The sequence below is a fragment of the Triticum aestivum genome, chromosome 6A (genome assembly GCF_018294505.1).
Source record: "Triticum aestivum cultivar Chinese Spring chromosome 6A, IWGSC CS RefSeq v2.1, whole genome shotgun sequence".
NCBI classification, from domain to species: domain Eukaryota; kingdom Viridiplantae; phylum Streptophyta; class Magnoliopsida; order Poales; family Poaceae; genus Triticum; species Triticum aestivum.
The window spans coordinates 87,872,797-87,894,228 of record NC_057809.1 but is presented as its reverse complement, the minus strand read 5'-3'; the positions used below and the strand labels follow the sequence as shown (position 1 = coordinate 87,894,228).

The 21,432-nt window shown below is 45.5% G+C and overlaps 1 protein-coding gene across 1 annotated transcript; it reads left to right on the top strand.

The window, feature by feature from the left end:
* Positions 1-3,758: 3,758 nt before the first annotated feature.
* LOC123132220 (zinc finger BED domain-containing protein RICESLEEPER 2) lies at positions 3,759-7,676 on the top strand. Its single transcript, XM_044551993.1, has 2 exons — positions 3,759-3,918; positions 5,120-7,676. The coding sequence occupies exon 2, from the start codon at positions 5,153-5,155 to the stop codon at positions 7,457-7,459; it is 2,307 nt and encodes a 768-aa protein (XP_044407928.1). The 5' UTR covers positions 3,759-3,918; positions 5,120-5,152; the 3' UTR covers positions 7,460-7,676.
* The last annotated feature ends 13,756 nt before the right edge of the window (positions 7,677-21,432 follow it).

The following is a 21,432-nucleotide window of genomic DNA, read 5'->3' as shown; positions in this document are numbered from 1 at the left end:
GATGTTTCCTTAATTGTAAAGAGTGTAACATCATAGCTAACAAAACGTATAATATTATTAAAATATTACTTTAATTTTTGATTTATTCATTTTCAATTATATTGTAGTACAAAGAATATCAGATGTAATAAAAATTACAACCACCTTCGACTACAAGCAATGGATCAAGCCAAAAGCGCGCCGCCCTCGCCCACCCCCACCCCTTTACTGGAGCCGAACAAACCTTATTATAATAAACAGTCAGGAAGTCGTCGTGCTAAGTCATCATGGGACTAGTGCAGCAGAGCGGTAATTATCGCCGATGAAGAAAGTTGTAGATTAGAATGATCAAACCTATAAACACCCAAACAAAGACCGAATCCAAACATATCCACCGAAGACCAGCACTGATCGAATCCCGCAAGAGCTGATTGAGACACACCTTCATATGCACTCCGATGACGCTAGACGCAACATTGGGACATGGATGGAACGTGAGAGACATTATTTCTACTGAGGGACATCATCGCCGACATGAAGACTCAACTAAGACGCTGAACCTAATAAGTACGAGAAAATGAGTGTCCATAATTTCACAGAGTATACAATCACAATTAAGAAATGTAGTAGAAGATTATTAAAATAAAATTTAAGTGCTTTATCTCGACACCTTTGTAGCGTTTCTTTATTTGTGTAGCAGATGAGCTGGCAGCTCCTCTTTTTTCTTTTTTTTGGTGAGCAATGCAGCTTATCTTTGTTTTTTTCGAGAAAAATATTTAATTTATTCATCAACTGTCAAAGTAGTACAAAGAATACCAAAAATAAAAATACATCCAAATCCGTAGACCATCTAGTGACGACTACAAGCGCTGAAGTGAGCCGAAGACGCGTCGCTCTCATAGCTCCTTCCTCATCGAAGCCGGACAAACCTTATTGTAGTAGATAGTCGGGAAATCGTCGTGCTAAGTCATTATGGGACCAGCACACAAGAGCAGTAATCATCACCGATGAAGAAACTTGTAGATTCGAAGGATCAAACCTATAAACACACAAACGAAGACGAACGAAGACCGGATCCAAACATATCCACCGAAGACCAACACTGACCGAATCCCACGAGATCCGATTGAGACACACCTCCATATGCACTCCGATGACGCTAACGAAACGTTGGGACAAGGATGAAACGTGAGAGACATTATTCCTAGTGAGGGACATCGTCGCCGACATGAAGTCTCAACCAAGACGCTAAACCTAATAAGTACGAGAAAATGAGTGCCCATAATTTCACAGAGTATACAATCACAGTTAAGAAAATGTAGAAGAATATTATTAAAATAAAATTGAAGTGCTTTATCACCTTTGTAGCGTTTCTTCATTTGTGTAGCAGATGAGTTGGCAGCTCATCTTTCTTTTTTGAAACTGACAGCCTTATTTTAAAAAAACTTTCAATTTATTCATCAAACGTCAAGATAGTACAAAGAATATTAAAAATAAAAATACATCCAGATTTATAGATCATCTAACAACGATTAAAAGCATTAAAGCGAGCCGAAGGCGCGCCGTCCTCATCGTCCCTGCCTCACCGGAGTCGAGCAGCTCATCTTGACGTATATAGAATGTAGAAAAAGAAAACAAAGTAGCTCACGTTTAGTTGCCGTATAATTCTCGTTTCTTTAACGGAAATGTTAATGCCCACACGTGTGGGCATTAGCCAACTCACCCACACGTCTCCATCACCGTTCAGTAACTTCTGCACGAATCTTGGCACGAATTAGCTGATTTTGTATGCCACGTAGGACAACTCGCGTGTGTGGTGTGTGAGAGAGGTCGCCCACACATCCGTTTTACCACACGGAGGGGCTGGTGTGTGGGCGTTCAGCAGTTCGCGCCACACGCCACTTTGCACGCACTCACAAAGGCTAGTGTGTGGGCATTTGCCATCTCGCCCACACGCCGTCTCCTCTCCCACACCCAAGCTGCTAGTTGCCATGTGTTTTCGCAGCGCACATGGCAAGTGCCCCTAGTGTGCTTTATAAGCAGGTGGCAACTCTTTTTTTTACCCGAGTTGTCATGTGTTTTTGCAGGGTACATGGCAACTGCCTAGTGTGCACGTAAGCAGATGGCAACTCTCTTTTACCGAGTTGCCATGTGTTTTTGCATGGTACATGTCAACTGCCCCAACGTGCACGTACATGGCAACTGCCCTAAACGTAAGCAGATGGCAACTCTTCCTTTTTACATGGCAACTGCCCTAGCATGCTTGTGAGCACATGGCAACTCTCTCAACTGCCTAGTGTTAGTATGTGGCAACTCCTAAAGTTATGAAATCATGGCAACTACATTAGACCAGACCATACATGGCAACTGCAGTTGAGCAACCATGGCAACTGCAGTTGTCCGACATGGCAACCGTAGTTCAGCGACATGGCAACTGCAGTTAAACGAACATGGACGAGGGTCTGGACCATGGCAACTGCAGTCGCGCGGTGGGCGTCACGCGTGGCGTGCGAGACCAGGAGGGTACGAGGCCTGACATACGGGTGTGTTGGCGTTATCAACTTCGCCCACACGTACGCGTGTGAGAGGGTTTGGGAGGGAAAAAAAGACATGTGTGAGCATTAGTTGTTTTGCCCACACGTAGGTGTGTGGGCTGGTTGCTGTCCATGCCACACGAGGCGTGTGGCACAACTACCCGATACACCACACGCGTGGCAGTTATCGGGACCCTTCTTTAAGACGTTGGTCCGTAATGCTGACTGTAATTAGTTGACATCGGAAAAATTGCTAACTATATCTACAAGGCAATATGACTCGCTCCGGGCCCTTATTCTTTTGTTTGGTTTAACGTCTCGATTGGGCTGTGTGACGACGTTGATGTCCTAAGAATAATGTCTTTCATGTTGATCCTCGTTTCAATGATGCGTCTACCATCATTTGAGGTGTATGAAGGTGTATCTTTGTGTATCTCGCGTGATTCAGTTGGTGCTGGCCTTCGATGGATTTTGGATTCAGACTTTGGTATTGTGTCTAGATCCTTTCGGTCTACCCTTCTCTTGATGAGCGACGGGTGTTGTTCTGGTGCAGTGGTCCTATGAGAACATTATGATGGCGCGCCTTTGACTCGCTTTGGTGCTCGTAGTCGTCGCTAGGTGGTTCATGAACTTATTTGTAATTTTTGCTACTTCAAGTGTTCTCTATATTGGCATGGCAAGATGATGAATAGATTGCAAGTTTTTCCGAAAAAAACAAATTATTCTATTTACAAGTTTATAGAAAAAAAGATTACAGTATTGACATCAAGCATCAAACTATGAAAGTTCTGATCCAATCGAAGAAAATGAAATTGCCAAAAGATAAAGGAAAATAGGTGAAATTCAGGGCCCCCTCTACATTAACGGCCAGATCTGTGGCCATTTTACACAAAACTTTGTGGTTTGTCTTGTTTCTTTTTCTCGAGATTTGTCTGAAATCTAGGATTAAAATTTGCACCATTGTAGATACGTGTTGTATCTAAATCTACACAAAGTTTCACAAACGAAAAACTCTTTAAGAAGACAAAGAGTTTTTATAATGAATAGAAAGAATTTATGAAGATACATTCTGAGACGAAAACAGTTTTTTTAGAGGTACAAAAACAGTTTCTTTTTTTCCGAGAAAGAGAAGAAAAGAGATTCCACCCAATCCCAGGAGCCCACGGTCAGGCCGGTGCGTCACGGCGCCCGAAACTTAAAAAAAAAAAGTTGGAAGTTGGAACCCTAGATGCGATGGGCTGCGACCCGTGAGCCCATTAAAGCGTCTCCCGCAACACCTCCGCCACCCCGTGGCGTCGCCCAGATCTGCTGCGTCTTGCTCGGCCTCGGCTCTTCTTGGGCCGAGCCCTCGCTGGTCCGTCCGGAACGCCGCCGCCACCACCACCACCACCTCCTCTTCCTTCCTGTAAGTTCTCCAAACCTTTCAGAATCCCCTCTCTGTAGCGCCCGTCGTCTTGCGCGGCCAGGAGCTCAGATTCGTCTAGGGTTTGTGAGTCTAGGGCACAGGTTTTGCCGGTGCGCTCCTGCCCAATGTGTTGCCGGTTCCGGAATCCCCTCGCCACCGGCGTCGATTCTGCGGCCGGGTTGTTCGTGATTAAGGGACTTGGGAGTAGTTCGTTATCTCAGAGACGCCGTGATGACTGGTGTTTTGTTGGGGGTTCTGATTCTGATGTATGGACAGATGCTTGATACGGTGCAGGGTTTGAACCGCACAAGTTTATCCAAGCTAAGTCAATGTGCATACGCATGAATTTGAAGTTTTACGTTTCACCAACTAATCCCTTCTTACCAGTCAACTCAAGTAGATGTTCACATTCATATGGAACCAGGAAAACTGAGCTGCTGTACTGGTATTCAAGAACTGAGTTGTGGCTAACAAACTTCTCTGTCAGTTAAATAGGGAATAAAGATGCCAACTTATTATGAGCCTAAATAAATAAATGTAGTTCTTAACGATCAGGGCCAAACATATTTTAGATTGATTATATTGGTTACTTTCATTGTACACACTTATAGACATATAAATTCTGCGTATCACCTTTATCTAGTGTTTGATTGATCATAATTCATAAATTAACACCAATGAACTCCGTCTTGTACAAATCTGGAAGTTTATCATTTGAGTTGTGGTCTACTTACTCCAGTTATACCTTAAATCTTGTTTCCTTTAGAAAATTTATTGATCCGCTTCCAGTGTTTTTCCTGGCTCTTAATAGATCCTCCTTTTCCATTTGATTTTCAATGATATATTCACACTTGTGTTGTCTCTATATGCATTATACTGGTGGTCACAGTTCTTTTCTAGAAAATGACAGCCTTGCTAGGAGAAATAGTGATGACTGAAAATGTTATCATCATATTCAAACTTGTTTTAGTTTTTTATTTTGGTTCTGCTTGAAATCTCAGACATTCAGTTTGAAGCAGAGTAATTTTTGTTGCACTGGAAACTGTCTGACAGAAGTTATGTAAGATCCCTTAGTCTGTCTGTGATGTTTTGAATCTAAATTGAGTTATTTTAGCCTTATTTATGATATGATCCAAGTGATCTAATTTGACTACATTAGATCTGACATTATTTTATCTGATCAATCATTCCAAATTGTCAGGCTTTTGGGTTCGATCAGATAGTCTTTCTCAGCATGGGTGAACCAAAGAGCAATGACACTGCAATGGTGCATGATGAGGAGATGATTGTCAGGAACAAGATGATCAGTAGCAGTGAAATGGTTCATTGCAGTGTGATGCTCCATGGTGACAATATGGTTCAAGAGAGCGAGATAGTCCATGGTGACGAGATGGTGATCAATGGTAATGAGATGGTCCACGGTAGTGAGATGATCCACAGTAATGAGATGATGATCCACGGTAATGAGATGGTTCAAGTTAATGACATGATCCATAGTAATGAGATGGCTCAAGTTAACAACATGGTCAATGGTGATGAGATGGCCCATGGTAATCCATTGGTCAGTGCTGATGTGAGCCCACCAACCTCATCAAGACGCCGGAAAAAGAAGTCACCAGTCTGGGAGCACTTCACCATTCAACATGTGCCTGGGGATAAGAGATGCCGAATTGCATGCTGCAACCTATGCAAGGGAACCTTTGCATATAGTTCTGGCGCAAAAATTGCAGGTACTAGTCATCTCAAAAGGCACATTATACAGGGTTCATGTCCTGTTATCAAAAACCAAGAGAGGGAACTGGCATTGCCTTTAGCAGAAGTGGCTGACAATGATGGTGAGGGTACCATAGAACGCCCTTCTAAGAGGCGTTACAGGCGAAATGGCTCTGCAAACGCTACATTTGATCAAGAACGTAGCAGCTTGTATCTGGCAAAGCTCATCATTTTGCATGACTACCCACTTCATATTGTTCAACAGCCAGCCTTCAGCGCTCTTATTGGTAGTCTGCAACCGTGTTTCAAGTTGTCAGACGTTGATGCAATGGAGGGAGAAGTGTATGCTGTGTATCTGAAAGAAAAACACAACCTACTGCAAGCATTAAGCACTATGCCTGGAAGGATGAGCCTCACCGTAGGATTATGGATAACTAGTCAGACTCTTGGCTATGTGTCAATTGCGGGGCAGTTTATTGACATGGAGTGGAGAGTGCATCGAAGAGTGCTTAATTTCACGATGGTTGCTTCTCCTCATTCGCAGGATGCACTTGCTGAAGCTATCAGCAGAAGCCTTTTTGACTGGGGCATGAGAGAGAAGCTATTCGCCATCACATTGGATAATGATTGCCCATCTCATGATATCTACAGTGCAAACCTGAGAGATCATCTTTCCAATACGAACGGCGTCATGCTTAAGGGCCAGCTATTTGTTGTAAGGTGCTATGCACATATCCTGAATGCAGCTGCACAGGATGTGATTGCTTCAGTCCATGGTGTCATCTCTGGTATCCGTGAAAGCATAAAGTTCATAAAAGCCTCTGATAGTCACGACGAAAAGTTTGCTGAGATTGCTCTGCAGCTGGAGATCCCTGGTACCAAGACCCTTTGTCTGGATGTTACAACCCAGTGGGACACCACCTATCTGATGCTCTTGGCTGCCTTGGATTATAGGCAGGCTTTCACTATACTAGAAACATGTGATGATAACTATAACGAAGCGCCTTCAGCCGAGGACTGGAAAAAGGTTGAGGCTGCCAGCAATTGTTTGAAGCTGCTCTATGACTCGGCTCATAGCGTCATGGCAGTAGCAAACCCAACTTCAGACATCTTTTTCCATGAAGCCTGGAAACTTCAGCTAGAGCTGGCAAATGCCGCGGCACATGAAGATCCAGTTGTCGGCAGCATTGCTAGAGATGTGCACGAGAGTTTCGACAAGTACTGGAAAGATTGCAACCTCGTGTTAGCCGTCGCTGTTGTGATGGATCCGCGTTTTAAGATGAAGCTTGTCGAGTTCAGTTACTCGAAGATTTATGGCGTCGAGGCAGCGAAGTATGTTAAGGCGGTGAATGATTCAGTGCATGAGCTTTATAAGGAGTATGTAGCACAGCCACCGGTCTATGTTGAACAATCTGCCAGCGGGAATAATACTCAAACAACTCCAGCTTCCACCGGTGATGGTCTTGTGGACTTCGACATGTATCTTTCCGAGATTGCTACAACCCAGCCCTCAAAATCTGAACTAGAGCAGTACCTGGAAGAATCCCTGACGCCACGTAGTACCCAAGAGTTTGACATTCTCAACTGGTGGAAGCTTAACACGCTCAGGTTTCCAACGCTCTCGAAGATGGCGCGTGATGTCTTGGCCATTCCGGTGTCCACAGTGAGCACGGTTAGTTCTATATTTTCTGCAGTAACAGGAAGCCGCATGCTCGATGACTATAGAAGCTCGCTTCGTCCTGAAATTGTGGAGGCACTTGTTTGCGCCAAAGACTGGCTCCTGCATTCACCACCCGCCTCGCAGACACACAGTTGTGCAATGCAGTAGGCTCTGCTGAAGCATGCATTCCTGATATGATCTCGTATCTGTAGCTTGTTTCAGGGAGAGTTTGTGAATTGCCTGGTGGTCTATTTCAGCAATCCCCTAGCTAGTAGAGCATAACCAGCGGGGTTGTTTATGAACATGAGAATTTGTTGTTTTCATGTGCTTTACAACATTTATTTCTACATGGTTATTTTTAGTGGATTTATGCCTTTGCTCTTGAGATGCATATACTTATCTGGAAATATCCATACAGTTTTTTTAATTATATATGATGCTCTACCTCTCTACAATGACCGGTATATACAGGCTTATTATTTTCTTGTGGTTCTATAATTTGATTGAGTACATACATATTCATGGTACCATGTAAAAGATTCTAAATCTCAAGAGAAATGCAAAAATATAATAAAATTGCTTCAGTTATGTTGGTGGGATATATGCATGCATATATTTCGGCTTCAATTATGTTAGTGGTATATGGTACGTAGGTGCTCATTAATCGTAATAATAAAATAGTCTCATACTCAAAATATCAAGTTGGTTGGGTTGAATTGCTGCAATCTGAAATGGTCATATTTCACTTTCGTAATCTGTTCGGGTTTTCTACTAACGCATGTCTTTTGTAATCTGCTCTGTTGTTCTGAAATTCCAAAATAACCTGATTTATATGGGTGAATTTATTTCCAGTCATCATCAAATTAAAAAAAAGATTAACCTCTATCAGTTTGTCAAATACTCTGGTAGATAAAAAACATCACAATATAGTAACCAAAGCAGTCAGCATATCCCAAATAAAACTGACGTGCACTGTACTAGCCCAAATCTTGGGGCACCCGATGCATTATTGTGTCATGCTTATACAGCAGCGAAATGCCTTCACCACCAAATACCGATGATGAAAGGCCTCCCGTTCTTTGCGATCCTTTTTCCTTTTTTTTGACCACATATATATTATATTAAACAATAATACGGAGTACACTTCCATACATACATGGGGCAACTAGTATAAGATCTAGCTTTAGGTAAGATCAATGAGATATTAAAATAAGAATATAAAACATGTTCAAAAAAAATCTTTTTTTTTGCAGACACACAGCAATGTTTGACATATTACATTTTTAGAGGTTTTCCTCTAAAATTCAAAATTGATTCTTTTTGCAGACACACATCAATGTGTTAAAATAAGAATATAAAATACATTAACAACTTATAAATGACATTAAACTTTTCGAGAATGCTAAATTCCTGCCGACTGACAATTTGCAACAGATCCGAACGGTTCGCTCACCGTTAGATCCGCATCGAACGCCCCATGCAAGTTTCATCTCGCATCTTTTTTTTTCCTATCATTCCCGCGAGGGAGTTTCCTTATTTTTCAGCAATCATTCCCGCGAAGGAGTTTCCTTTTTTTTCGGCCATCATTACCGTGAGGGAGTTTCCTTTTTCTTTCGGCCATCAATCCCTCGCACAAGTTTCTTTTTTGGGTCCCTCGATCTGATTCAATTTCTCGCAAAAAGCTAGGGAGCTTGGAGTCGAACCTCATACCCCTATAGGTTAGTTATGAACTCAATAACCACTTGGGCTAGCTCTGCTTTGATGACAAATTTAGTTTTCTTTTCTTTTGTACCTTCACATATCCAGCCAAAAAATAACAAAGAAAAGAATGTTGTGTAAATAGCATGGTACATAGGATTCGTACATGGGGTCCCTACCTAACTAAGTAGATTTTCTGTGTGAACTAAGCTCATTTTGTCTTCGGATTGAAAAAATTATGGATCCGGCAAAAAAATTCTTAAAAACAAAACCCCGGTAAATTCTATGTAAATAGCATATACACCATGCACCTGATATTTTACACAAAAACACCATGGTAACTTTGATCGAGCAAAAAAGTTGTTAAAAATATTAAAAAAACCTCGATAACTTCTGTGTAAATAACATGATAACATAAGCACCGTTGACCTGATAACTTATGTACAACACCATGATAACATTGACCCAAGGAAAAAATTGTTGAAAACATCCTATGATAACTACTATGTAAATAGCATGGCAATTTATGCCCCACGTCACCTCGAGAAAGCTATTTTCCAGTCGACTGGAAATTCGCTAACAGATCCGAACGATTCGGTATCCGTCCGATCGGCATCTCGCGGTCATGATCGAGCGAGTAAACTACTCCTTCCACATGTCCCGCGCGCGAGAAAATCAGGGTCCCCGGGTCCCCACGTCACCCATGCAGCATCGAACGTCCTGCCCCCGAGGAACGACTTGATAACTTATGTGTCATAGACGTAATAATTATATAGTACATGCCTGGTATTGACCTGGAAAAAAATCATCGAAACATATCGGCATGTTATCTAGTTTCAAAGGTCTCGTCGCGATGAATCTTTATGTGAAGACAATTTCTCAATTCCATGGACGTTTGAGCTACAAAACATTTTGAATTTTTAGTTTTGAAAAGAATTTAGGCTGGCATCATCATTTTTCTGCATGCATGTGATTAGCTGCTAATTAAACTAACTATTACTGAACAGTGAACACACACATAAAAAGGAAACGATACGAGCTATGTCAGAAGTTAGCACTGCTCTTATGTGAATAGCATGGTAACTCACATATCGCAGACCTGATAACCTATGTACCTCGGTCCTAATAACTTTGGCATGGGGGAAGGGGGGAGGGGGTTGATGAAATATCCCCTCGGTAACTTTTGTGTGAATAGCATGGTAACTCACATGTCGCAGGCCCAATAACCTATGTACCTCGGTCCTGATAACTTTGGCATGGGGGGGTTGATGAAATATCCCCTCGGTAACTTTTGTGTGGATAGCATGGTAACTCACATATCGCTGACCTGATAACTTATGTACCTCGGTCTGATAACTTTGACATGGGAGGGAGGGGGTTGATGAAATATCCCCTCGGTAAGTTTTGTGTGAATAGCATGGTAACTCACATATGCGGACGTGGTAACTTATGTACCTCGGTCCTGATAACTTTGGCATGTGTGTGTGTGTGTGGGGGGGAGGGTGATGAAATATTCCCTCAGTAACTTTTTGTGTGAATAGAATGGTATCTCACATATCGCAGACCATGCTAATTTATATATTTGTAAACAACATGGTAACATATGTAGCTCAGGCGTGATACCTTACTTAGCCTAGAAGTAGTAACTTTTGATCCGAAATAAAAGTTATCTGAATAAATCAACATAGTATCTAGTTTTGATGCTTTCTTTGAGAGTCTTTTCGATCGGACCAACGATTTGAACTACAAAACATTTTGAAGTTTCGAAATAAAGGGGAATCAAGGATGACATCAACTTTTGGGTATTCTAATTCATTTGCATGTGGGGAGAATTGGAGGACCACTTTTATGCCCCGGTACTTTCTATATAAATAAGATGGTAACTTACGTATCATAGACGTGATAACTTACTTAGAGCATTACTAGTAGTACCCCTAAACCCTCAAACCCTCAAAAATAACCGCTTTTATCCGGGTTGCAACAAAAAAAACGCAAAGACTAGAACCCCTACACCCTCAAACCCTCAAAAAAAGTAAGGATCCAACCCTCAAACCCAATTTCAAACTGTAGAAGTGAGGGTTGGAGGGGGGGGGGGGCGCTCGACCCCAGCCCGCACTCCCTTCCCTCGTCGCGCGGGAGGGAAGTTTCCCGTCCCCAACCTCCCGCCTCCTCCCTCCCAAGCCGCCGGCCGTCGCCCGCCGCCAATCCGGCTGGCCCCCCGCCTCCCCTCGACGTCGCCGCCGTTCCGCCCCTGCGCCACACTCCCCGCCGCCGGATCCGCCGTTCCCCGCCGCCTCCCGCCCCGCGCCCCGGCCCCCGGCCGCCCGCCCCCCGGCCTCCCTCCCCGCCGCCTCCCGCCCCGGCGTCCCGCCCCCCGGCCTCCCGCCCCGTCGCCTCCCGCCACGCCGCGCCCCGCCCCCCGGCCGCCCGCCTCAGCCGTCGTTCCCCGTCCCCCGCCCCCGAGTCGGCTCCCGCCCCCAGCCGCCTCCCGCCCCCCAGCTGCCTCCCGCCCCTAGCGGCCAGAGGCAGGCCAGCCTCAGGCCTCCTCGAGCCACCGCGCCAGAGGCTGGGCGGGCTAGAGGCAGCCGCGCCGCCGCCCCGAGCTCCCCGCAGGTATGCTTCCTTTTCTTTCTTTTTGTTTTATTTTTTTCCTTTTTGATTCATTGTTGGCACTCACAATTTATTGTTTTTTGTATTGTGTAGATGGAGATGAACAACAACGACATGGACTCATTGTCCGATTCGTCGGGTTGGTTGTCATCCGACGATTCGGACATTGACAAGTTGTTGCAAGACGACGACGTCGAGATGATGAGCCTCCTCATCGACGTGCAATCGTTTGAAAACCGCATGAAGCTGATGGATAAGAGGAGAGGGTCGAAGATGGGGCGAGTCACCATCTACCGGAACCGCGCTCTCGGACACGAGCATTTGATGGAAGACTACTTCGCGGAGGTACCTACATACGCTCCTCGTCTCTTCCGCAGAAGGTACCGAATGCGGCGTAGTTTGTTTGTGAAGATTGTCACCGATTGTGAGGCCGCCTCCTATTACTTTAAACGTCGTAGATCCACCGCCGGTATCATGGGGTTTAGTGCATATCAAAAGATATCGGCGGCAATGCGGGTACTCGCTTATGGCATACCCGCGGATTATACTGACGAGTATCTTCGCATTGGGCAAGATACAACCACGGAGTCAGTCCGTAGGTTTGCCAAGTTGGTCATCCGGTTGTACGGTGAGCAGTATCTTCGGGCACCAAACGAGGAAGATACAAAGAGATTAATGGAAATGAATGAAAAAAGGGGGTGGCCGAGGATGCTAGGTAGTCTTGATTGCATGCATTGGAGGTGGAAAAATTGCCCAAAGGCATGACACGGAATATATTGCGGTAAAAGCTGTGATGCTACCATTGTGCTTGAGGCCGTAGCATCTCAGGACACATGGATTTGGCATGCATTCTTTGGGTTGCCGGGAACACTCAATGATATCAATATCCTCAATAGATCTCTTTTGTTCAAAAGATTAATTTCTGGGGATGCTCCAGCTTGCAACTACAAAATCATGGACAATGAGTACTCAATGGGATACTATCTCACCGATGGCATCTATCCCGAATGGGCAACTCTTGTGAAGTCCATCAAGGAGAAAAATGGGGTGCCCTTAACAAGAAAAGAGGCTCATTTCACGAAGGCACAAGAGGCAGCCCGCAAGGATATTGAGAGAGCTTTCGGTGTTTTGCAAGCAAGGTTTGCCATAGTTCGTGGTCCAGCTCGGTTTTGGGACAAAAAACCCTTGATGAACATCATGAAATGTTGTGTGATTCTACACAACATGATCCTAGAGGATGAAAGAGGGTTAAACCTCCCTTGTTTCTATGACAATGTTGGTACCCGTGTGCAACCGGAAAGAAACCCTTCTCACATACACGCTTTTCTTCAAGCACATCGTGAGATTGAGGATGCAACCACTCATGGTCGGCTCCGGGATGATCTAATAGAGCACCACTAGCAGTTGGATGGGCGGCGCATTGGCCCATGATGTATCTTTGTTTTACTTTTCTATGTCCTATTTGATTCGAACAATTAGTGTAATTTGCTCAAACATTGTTGAAATAATTTGAATGATTATTGTTTTATTCGGTGTTGTAATAATAACTAGAATGATTATTGTTTTATGTCAAATGTGATGGAATTTGTGATATGTCATATGATGAAATGTGATGAAATATGTGATATATGAAATGACAGTTTTAAAGGTTGGGGTTGAGGCAAAGACTAGAACCCTCAAATCCAACCCTTAAAGCAGTTTAAGGGTTAGGTTTGAGGGTTCTAGTATTTGCCCTTGTTTTTCAACCCTTAAAAGTGTCAAAAAGTGGCACTTCTCAACCCTTAAAACTGCTATAAGGGTTTGAGGGTTTGAGGGTTCTACTAGCAATGCTCTTAGCCTGGGCCTGATAACTTTTGACCCTGAAAAAAAGTCGTCGAAACATACCAACATGGGATCTAGATTCGAAGATCTCGTCGCGACGAATCTTTTATGTGAAAACAGTTTTTCAATCAGAGCTATGGTTTGTGCTACAAAACATTTTAAAGTTTGAATTTCAAAGAAATCTTTGATGACATCAGCAGTTTTGTTTTTATATGAATATCATGGTAACTCACATATGCGGACCTGATAGCTTATGTACCTCGGTCCTGATAACTTTGGCATGTGGGGGGGGGGGTTGATGAAATATCCCCTCAGTAACTTTTTGTGTGAATAGCATGGTATCTCACATATCGCAGACCATGATAATTTATATATCTGTAAACAACATAGTAACATATGTAGCTCAGGCGTGATACCTTACTTAGCCCAGAAGTAGTAACTTTTGATCCGAAATAAAAGTTATCTGAACAAATCAACATAGTATCTAGTTTTGATGCTTTCTTTGAGAATCTTTTCGATCGGACCAACGATTTGAACTACAAAACATTTTGAAGTTTCGAAATAAAGGGGAATCAAGGATGACATCAACTTTTGGGTATTCTAATTCATTTGCATGTGGGGAGAATTGGAGGATCACTTTTATGCCCCGGTAATTTCCATATAAATAAGATGGTAACTTATGAAAGGATCAATGTGGTTGACTAGAGGGGGGTGAATAGGCAACTAACAATTTTTAGCTTTTCTTTACCAAATTAAACTTTGCATCAAAGTAGGTTGTCTAGATGTGCAACTAGGTGAGCAACCTATATGATGCAATAACAACAAGCAAACAAGCAAGCAAGAGAAGTAACACTAAAGAGCTTGCACAAGTAAAGGTAAGAGATAACCAAGAGTGGATTCGGTGAAGACGAGGATGTGTTACCGAAGTTCCTTCCTTTTGAGGGGAAGTACGTCTCCATTAGAGCGGTGTGGAGGCACAATACTCCCCAAGAAGCCACTAGGGCCACCGTATTCTCCTCACGCCCTCACACAATGCGAGATGTCGTGATTCCACTATTGGTGCCCTTGAAGGCGGCAACCGGACCTTTACAAACAAGGTTGGGGCAATCTCCACAACTTAATCGGAGGCTCCCAACAATACCACGAAGCTTCACCACAATGGACTATGGCTCCATGGTGACCTCAACCGTCTAGGGTGCTCAAACACCCAAGAGTAACAAGATCCGCTAGGGATGAGTGGGGGAATCGAAAATCCCTTGGTGGAAGTGTAGATCGAGGCCTTCTCAACAACTCCCGAGCAAATAAATAAGTTTGATTGGCTAGAGAGATAGATCGGGCAAAAATGGAGCTTGGAGCATTAATGGAGCTTGAGGGGGAAGAGGTAAGTCAAAGGGGAAGAAGGGGACCCCCTTTTATAGTGGGGGCAACAATCCAACCGTTGCCCCACCAACCAGCCCCGCACAGGGCGGTAGTACCGCTAAGGGGGGGGGTACTACCGCTGAGCCAGCGGTACTGCCGCTCCAGCTAGCCGTACTGCCGCACAGAGGAGAGCAGCAGGGATCTGGACCCAGCGCGGTACTACCGCGGTGGTAAGGGCGGTACTACCGCTCCGAAACGGTACTACCGCCTCTACTGCCGCAACTAGTGCCGCAAAACCCGACATGAGAAAAAGAGCCCTCGAGTCGAGGCGGTAGGAGCCAGACAGCCCAGCGGTAGTACAACTGCGGGGTCACCGGCGGTACTGCCGCTTGTGACCCTTCGGTGGTACTACCGCTGGGTAGTGCGGTACTACCGCTGGGACACAAACAAGAGAGAGAAGATCTCTCTGTCGAGGCTGAGGACGAGGCGGTGGTGCCAGGCAGGCCAGCGATAGTACTGCTGTGGAGTCACCGGCGGTACTACCGCTACGGAGCGGTACTGCCGGTTGTGACTCCTCAACGGTACTACCGCTGGGTTGCGCGGTACTACCGCTGGAACCCAGACAGGACACAAAAAGAGAAGAGATCTCTCCAACAAAGTGGAAGAGCTCTGAGGGTGAGAAGCTGATGTGTACGTGTTGATTCCACCCAAGCAATACCCCAGCGGACCCCCTCTTGATAGTACGGTGCCCTCTACGCAACTAGTCAATCGAAAGAGAAACGAAAGAGCTACACCGTCTTGAATGACACTCCGAAGGAAAGAAACGTCTCGTGCCAAGGATGAATCTGTGAAATACTCAAAGCACACGATTAGTCCGCAAACATGTTGTCATCAATCACCAAAACTACATCGAGAGAGATATGCCTCAACAATCTCCCCCTTTTTGGTGGATTGGTGACAACTAGGGATTTGCACAAGGAAAAGATATAGAAGTAAGAGAACTAAGAACTACAAAATATAGACGGGCTCCCCCTGAGTGTGTGCACCTAGTAAGTGGAGCCTTTGGAATGCAAGACACACACATCCGGATCAACACTCCCCTAGTATTTTATAGTCCAACAATTCTAAGCACATGATATATGAGAGAAGAGTATAAAACATGACAAGCATGCAACTCATAATATGCTTCAGTACTGAATAGACATAAGTAATAAGGTAGCGATAGGGAGCATATGTCTCACACCATATGTCTAGAACTTAGGTCTCACAGGCACCAAACCAAACCAAACAAAGACAACGAGAGAACACACAAGAAAACACAAGACGACACAAAGACACACTCGCAGCACGGCAACAACACAAATCCCTAAACTCTCTCCCCCTTTGGCATCGAGACACCAAAAGTGCAAAGAGCGACGCTACGACTCCAGGTGATGGCAAGCGGAACATCACATCTCAGCATGATCGTCTGCATCTCCGTCGTTGGTCGGAAACTGCTCGGCGTTGGAGTCGGTCCAAGGGCAATGCTGGTGAATCCATTCCTCCTCTTCAGTGACCTGTCCCTCAGAACCACTGGCAACTGTCGCTCCCAGGTGACGCATGAGCTCCTTGTGGCGCACCCTGGCATGCTTCTCCGCCACACGAGTCATGTACTGACCATGAGACTCCATGCAGAAAAGCTTCTTCATCTTGCGTTTAACCTTCTTTGCCCATGAAGGTTCTGCACTAGAGGGCCCAAAGTCCTCCTCGTGATCATCAGTGGCAGCCCCACCCTCGGTCTCCATGGCAGCAGCAGCAGCAGACAGACCCCCGGGTTTAGGCGCTGGGATGCCCCAATTGTCCTTCCTCAGACGCTTGATCTCATGAGAAACCAAGTCTCCAGTTTCCAGCATCACTCTGGGATAGACCTGTGCCCAGGCCCTCTCAATGAGCCTCATGATGAATGGACCATATATTGGGCACTTGCGCTCAGAAACGGCAGAGAGAAGTTCAGACCACATAACCTGAGAAATATCCAGGCTCTCTCCAGTGTTTGCTTCCTTCTCATGCTGACAGAAAAGAAGCATGTTCACGAGATATGAGTGGACCATATCCAGATTCCTGATGCGAGGGAAGAGAGTCTCACGGAAGACACGATGAAGAATGTACAGATATGTAGAAAGCTCATAGGTTTCCTTCTTAGTCACTGGGTGAACCTTCAGAGTGCAGTAGGGCTAAAGGGCTTGCTTGTGAGTGGATGTAGTATTGCGGTGAGGGCGGAAACCTACTGAAGTCTCAAGCCCGCGATCTTCCACATCAAGTAACTCCATGAAGGCCTTCCACTTGATGGAAAGCAACTTGCCATTGGTCATCCAAGTCAGAGTCCTGTCGGCATCCGTTCCAAGATGAACAGTAGCAAAGAATTGAGCCACCAAATCTGCATCGAAATCCTTGTTGAACTGCATGATCCTGAGAATGTTCAGCTGAGTGCACATCTGAAGGGCTTCGCCAAAGTACTCAGGGTCCTTCTCCATGGCATCAGTGTCGATGGAGCGAACATCAACATAGAGATTCTTCTTGGCCTTGATCACATCAAAATAGATGGCAAACTGAAAGCGGTTCTAGAATGGACGGTTGACCAAAGTGGGATCTTGGTCCACCTCATAGGGATTGCGGCGATGCTTTTCCCAAAACTCCTTGGCAGTCATCTCAGTCACAGTCTTTCCCTTTGGCTTGTTGGCGGATCTCTTCAACTGCTGAGGTGGTGGAGGAGCACTTGCGGATGCATCTGTTGGTGGTGGTTGAGTGCTAGAGGAACTGCCTGCTGAGTCAGAGGTGCGGTAGCGCTTTGACGTTGCACGCCCGGGGTTGACACGGCGAGCCTGATGCTCAGGATGTTCATCGCCTGGAACCAAACACAAGAACACGCAAAACAACCAGAAAGAATGAGCATAAGCCAACAAACACACCAAAAGGATCAAGGTAAGGCAGGAACATGATGGAACTTGGTAGGCAGCGATAGTACCATGACATGCCCGCGGCAGTACCGCCCAAGCGGTAGTACCGTTCCAAAGAGGGTGGTAGTACCGCTCGAGGTCAAGCGGTAGTACCGCTCCAACAAGAGCGGTAGTACCGCTCGAGGCGGGGAAACATTAGTTTCCTACTACCGTGGTCAGATCCGGCACTACCGGCCTGCCAAATTCAAAAATATTTCTACCAAACTCTAATCTAGATAGTCTAGTTGCCTTATCCAACCTACTCAAGCCTAGATTTAGCCAAAAATCTAGAGATGCAACCACCATTGCCCCTAAGAAACAAGATCTGAAAACGAGATAAAAGGAGAGAAGGAACGGGGGAAATACCGGCATCCATGGCAAGAGAACGAGGTGGGGATCGACTCCACCGAAGGAAATGGAGAGGGACACCCCGCAGACGAAGATCCGCCGGAGCCCTCCCGCGGCGAGGTGAGGCTGGAGAGAGGAAGAGGAAAGAGGGGGCAAAGCGAATGGGTGTGGGAGAGAAGAAACCTCCCCCTCCCCCGATATAACCCCTTGGTCCCGTCTCTCAGTGGTAGTACCGCTTATAAGCGGTAGTACTGTGCACCACCAGCGGTAGTACCGCCCAGCACGCCACGGCAACCAAACAACATGGCTTAGCTCGAAGGAAAAACAAAAAGGCAAGAAGAGAGAGCACACCAGCAAACGGCCAAGACACACCTCTTCAAGAGAGGGCGGTGGCCGAGGCCACCTATGTTTTAGTCAAGAGGTATGGCGCCGCGAATATTTTAACCTTGGGCCCATGACCAAAACTCGTCTTTGAAACACAAGTACCATCAACAATGGCTAAAGTGAAAGACTTGATCAATTTATGCATAATGGGGGGAGGGAGAGTTCATTGAGAGAACAACACTCCCCCTATGTCCATGCCTACACCTAAACTAGACAACAAATTGAGCGTGGTGGGGTGTGCAAGGGTTCAAGCCACATTGCTCGAATCAATGATATTTAGCTCATGCCTTAACTCGCGAAATCTTGCTTCATCCAAGGGCTTCGTGAAAATATCTGCAAGGTTATCATGAGTGTTGGCATAGTTGAGCTCGATCTCTCCTCGCCTAATGTGATCCCGGATGAAGTGATACCGAATCTCAATATGCTTCGTCTTGAAGTGTTGCACCGGGTTGAGAGAGATCTTGATGGCACTTTCATTGTCACACCAAAGAGGCACTTTGTCACAAGTGACACTGTAATCCTTCAAAGTTTGCCTCATCCATAGGAGTTGTGCACAACAACTACTGGCAGCTACATACTCCGCTTCGGTGGACGAGAGAGACACACAACTTCGCTTTTTGGAAGACTAACTTACCAAAGAGCAAGCAAGGAATTGGCACCCTCCGGAAGTGGACTTCCTATCCACTTTGTCTCCCGCCCAATCGGAATCTGAGTACCCTACAAGCTTGAAGTTTGATCCTCTTGGGTACCATAAGCCAAAGTTTGGGGTATGAGCCAAATATCGAAAGATTCGTTTGACCGCCACATAGTGACTTTCCTTAGGTGCGGCTTGAAACCGTGCACAAATTCCCACACTCGACATGATATCCGGTCTAGATGCACAAAGGTAAAGCAAGGATCCAATCATGGAGCGATATACCTTTTGATCCACCGCTTTACCATTGAGATCTATGTCAAGTTGGCACTTGGTGGGCATTGGAGTGGAAGCCGGCTTGACGTCACTTAGCTTGAATCTCTTGAGCATGTCTTGAGTGTATTTGGCTTGGTCGATGAAGGTTCCTTCTCTTCTTTGCTTCACTTCGAACCCTAGAAAGAACTTCAACTCTCCCATGGAAGACATCTCGAACTTTGAGGTCATGAGAGCGGCAAATTCCTCATTGAAAGCTTTGTTAGGTGAACCAAAGATAATATCATCAACATATAATTGGCACACAAACAACTCCCCTTTGACCTTCTTAGTAAAAAGAGTGGGGTCGATTAGCCCAACTTCAAAACCACGGTCTTGTAACAGCTCGGTAAGGTGGTCATACCACGCACGTGGGGCTTGTTTAAGGCCATAGAGTGCCTTATCAAGTTGATACACATGATCGGGAAAGTAGGGATCCTCGAACCCGGGGGGTTGCTTGACCTAAACCAATTCATTAATAGGACCATTAAGAAAATCACTCTTCACATCCATTTGTTGTAACTTAAAGTTATGATGAGAAGCATATGCAATCAACATGCGAATGGATTCAAGACGAGCAACGGGAGCAAAGGTTTCACTGTAGTCGATACCCTCGACTTGGGAGTAGCCTTGTGCTACCAAACGAGCCTTGTTGCGAATGATAATTCCATGGGCAGCTTACTTGTTCTTAAATATCCACTTGGTTCCAATGACATTGTGGTTCCCCGTCGGTCTTGGCACCAATCTCCACACTTTGTTGCGCTCGAAGTTGTTGAGTTATTCATGCATGGCATTGAGCCAATCCGGATCTTCTAGCGCTTCATAGACCTTGTGGGGTTCGACACAAGAGACAAACGTGTGATGCTCACAATAGTTTGCTAATTGTCTACGAGTGCTTACCCCCTTTCTTAAGCTTCCAAGCACATTCGTCATGAGATGATCCTTGGTGGAGAGCTTGGAAGCAACCTTGGCGGCACGACACTCCAAATCCTCCTCAGGGGTGAGACGAGGAGTGGTCACTTGATCATCTTGAGCGTCGTCTTGAGCTTGTTCTTGTTCTTGAACTTGATTGGAGGAGAGAGCTTGACCTTGGGAATCACTTGATGTGTCAACACCGTCTTGAGCATGATTGTCGGTGTCAAAACCGGCGGATCTCGGGTAGGGGGTCCCAAACTGTGCGTCTAGGCGGATGGTAACAGGAGACGAGGGACACGATGTTTTTACCCAGGTTCGGGCCCTCTTGAAGGAGGTAAAACACTACGTCCTACTTGATTAATATTGATAATATGGGTAGTACAAGAGTAGATCTACCACGAGATCAGAGAGGGCCCGAACCTGGTGTTTCTGGGGTGGCTTTATGTGGCTTCTGGAATTAGAAGATCTTCGCCAATTTTTGCCACCTGCCGGAGTATCCAACATGCTCTAAGGCTGTGAGTTGGTGTGGCGCCCTCTGCACTATGAATTTTACAGGGTACATTAAGCCATCTTTCCAGTACGGTTCCATGCCCTGTAGAGGGATTTTGCTTTTTGGTGTTGAACCCGGGTGTCTGGCGATGATGCACCCTTTTATTTCGGACTAGGTTTGTATTCAGGGCCGGATTGTCCCAAATTTTATTTCGGTTTTCCAGGCGCTTTCCATCGCACAGTACTTTTGTACTATGGACGCCAAGTCAGCGAAGCGTGTAATATCACGGCGACTTATGGCGTTGAGGATTCCCTTGTCCGTGCAATTATTGCAGAAGAATGAAATTGCGTTTTCCTCGTGGCAGTCATTTATCCTGTTCATAACCAAGAGGAATCTGGCCCAGTAATGATGTACTGTTTCTTCGGGCTCTTGCCTAATTTGGGATAGATCGCTTATGTACGGGTGGGTGGGTGGAATCAAATCCGAAACCTCACCCAATCTGAGACCCAGAGGCCAAGGAGTTTCCGAACTCGGAAGTTTGGATTCTTGGATGCTGTCCAATGAATCTAGCCCGTCGCCTGACTTTAAGTTCAGG

Bases quoted from the DNA above. Each gene is read 5' to 3' on its own strand.
- LOC123132220 (XM_044551993.1), top strand. From the start codon at position 5,153: ATGGGTGAACCAAAGAGCAATGACACTGCAATGGTGCATGATGAGGAG.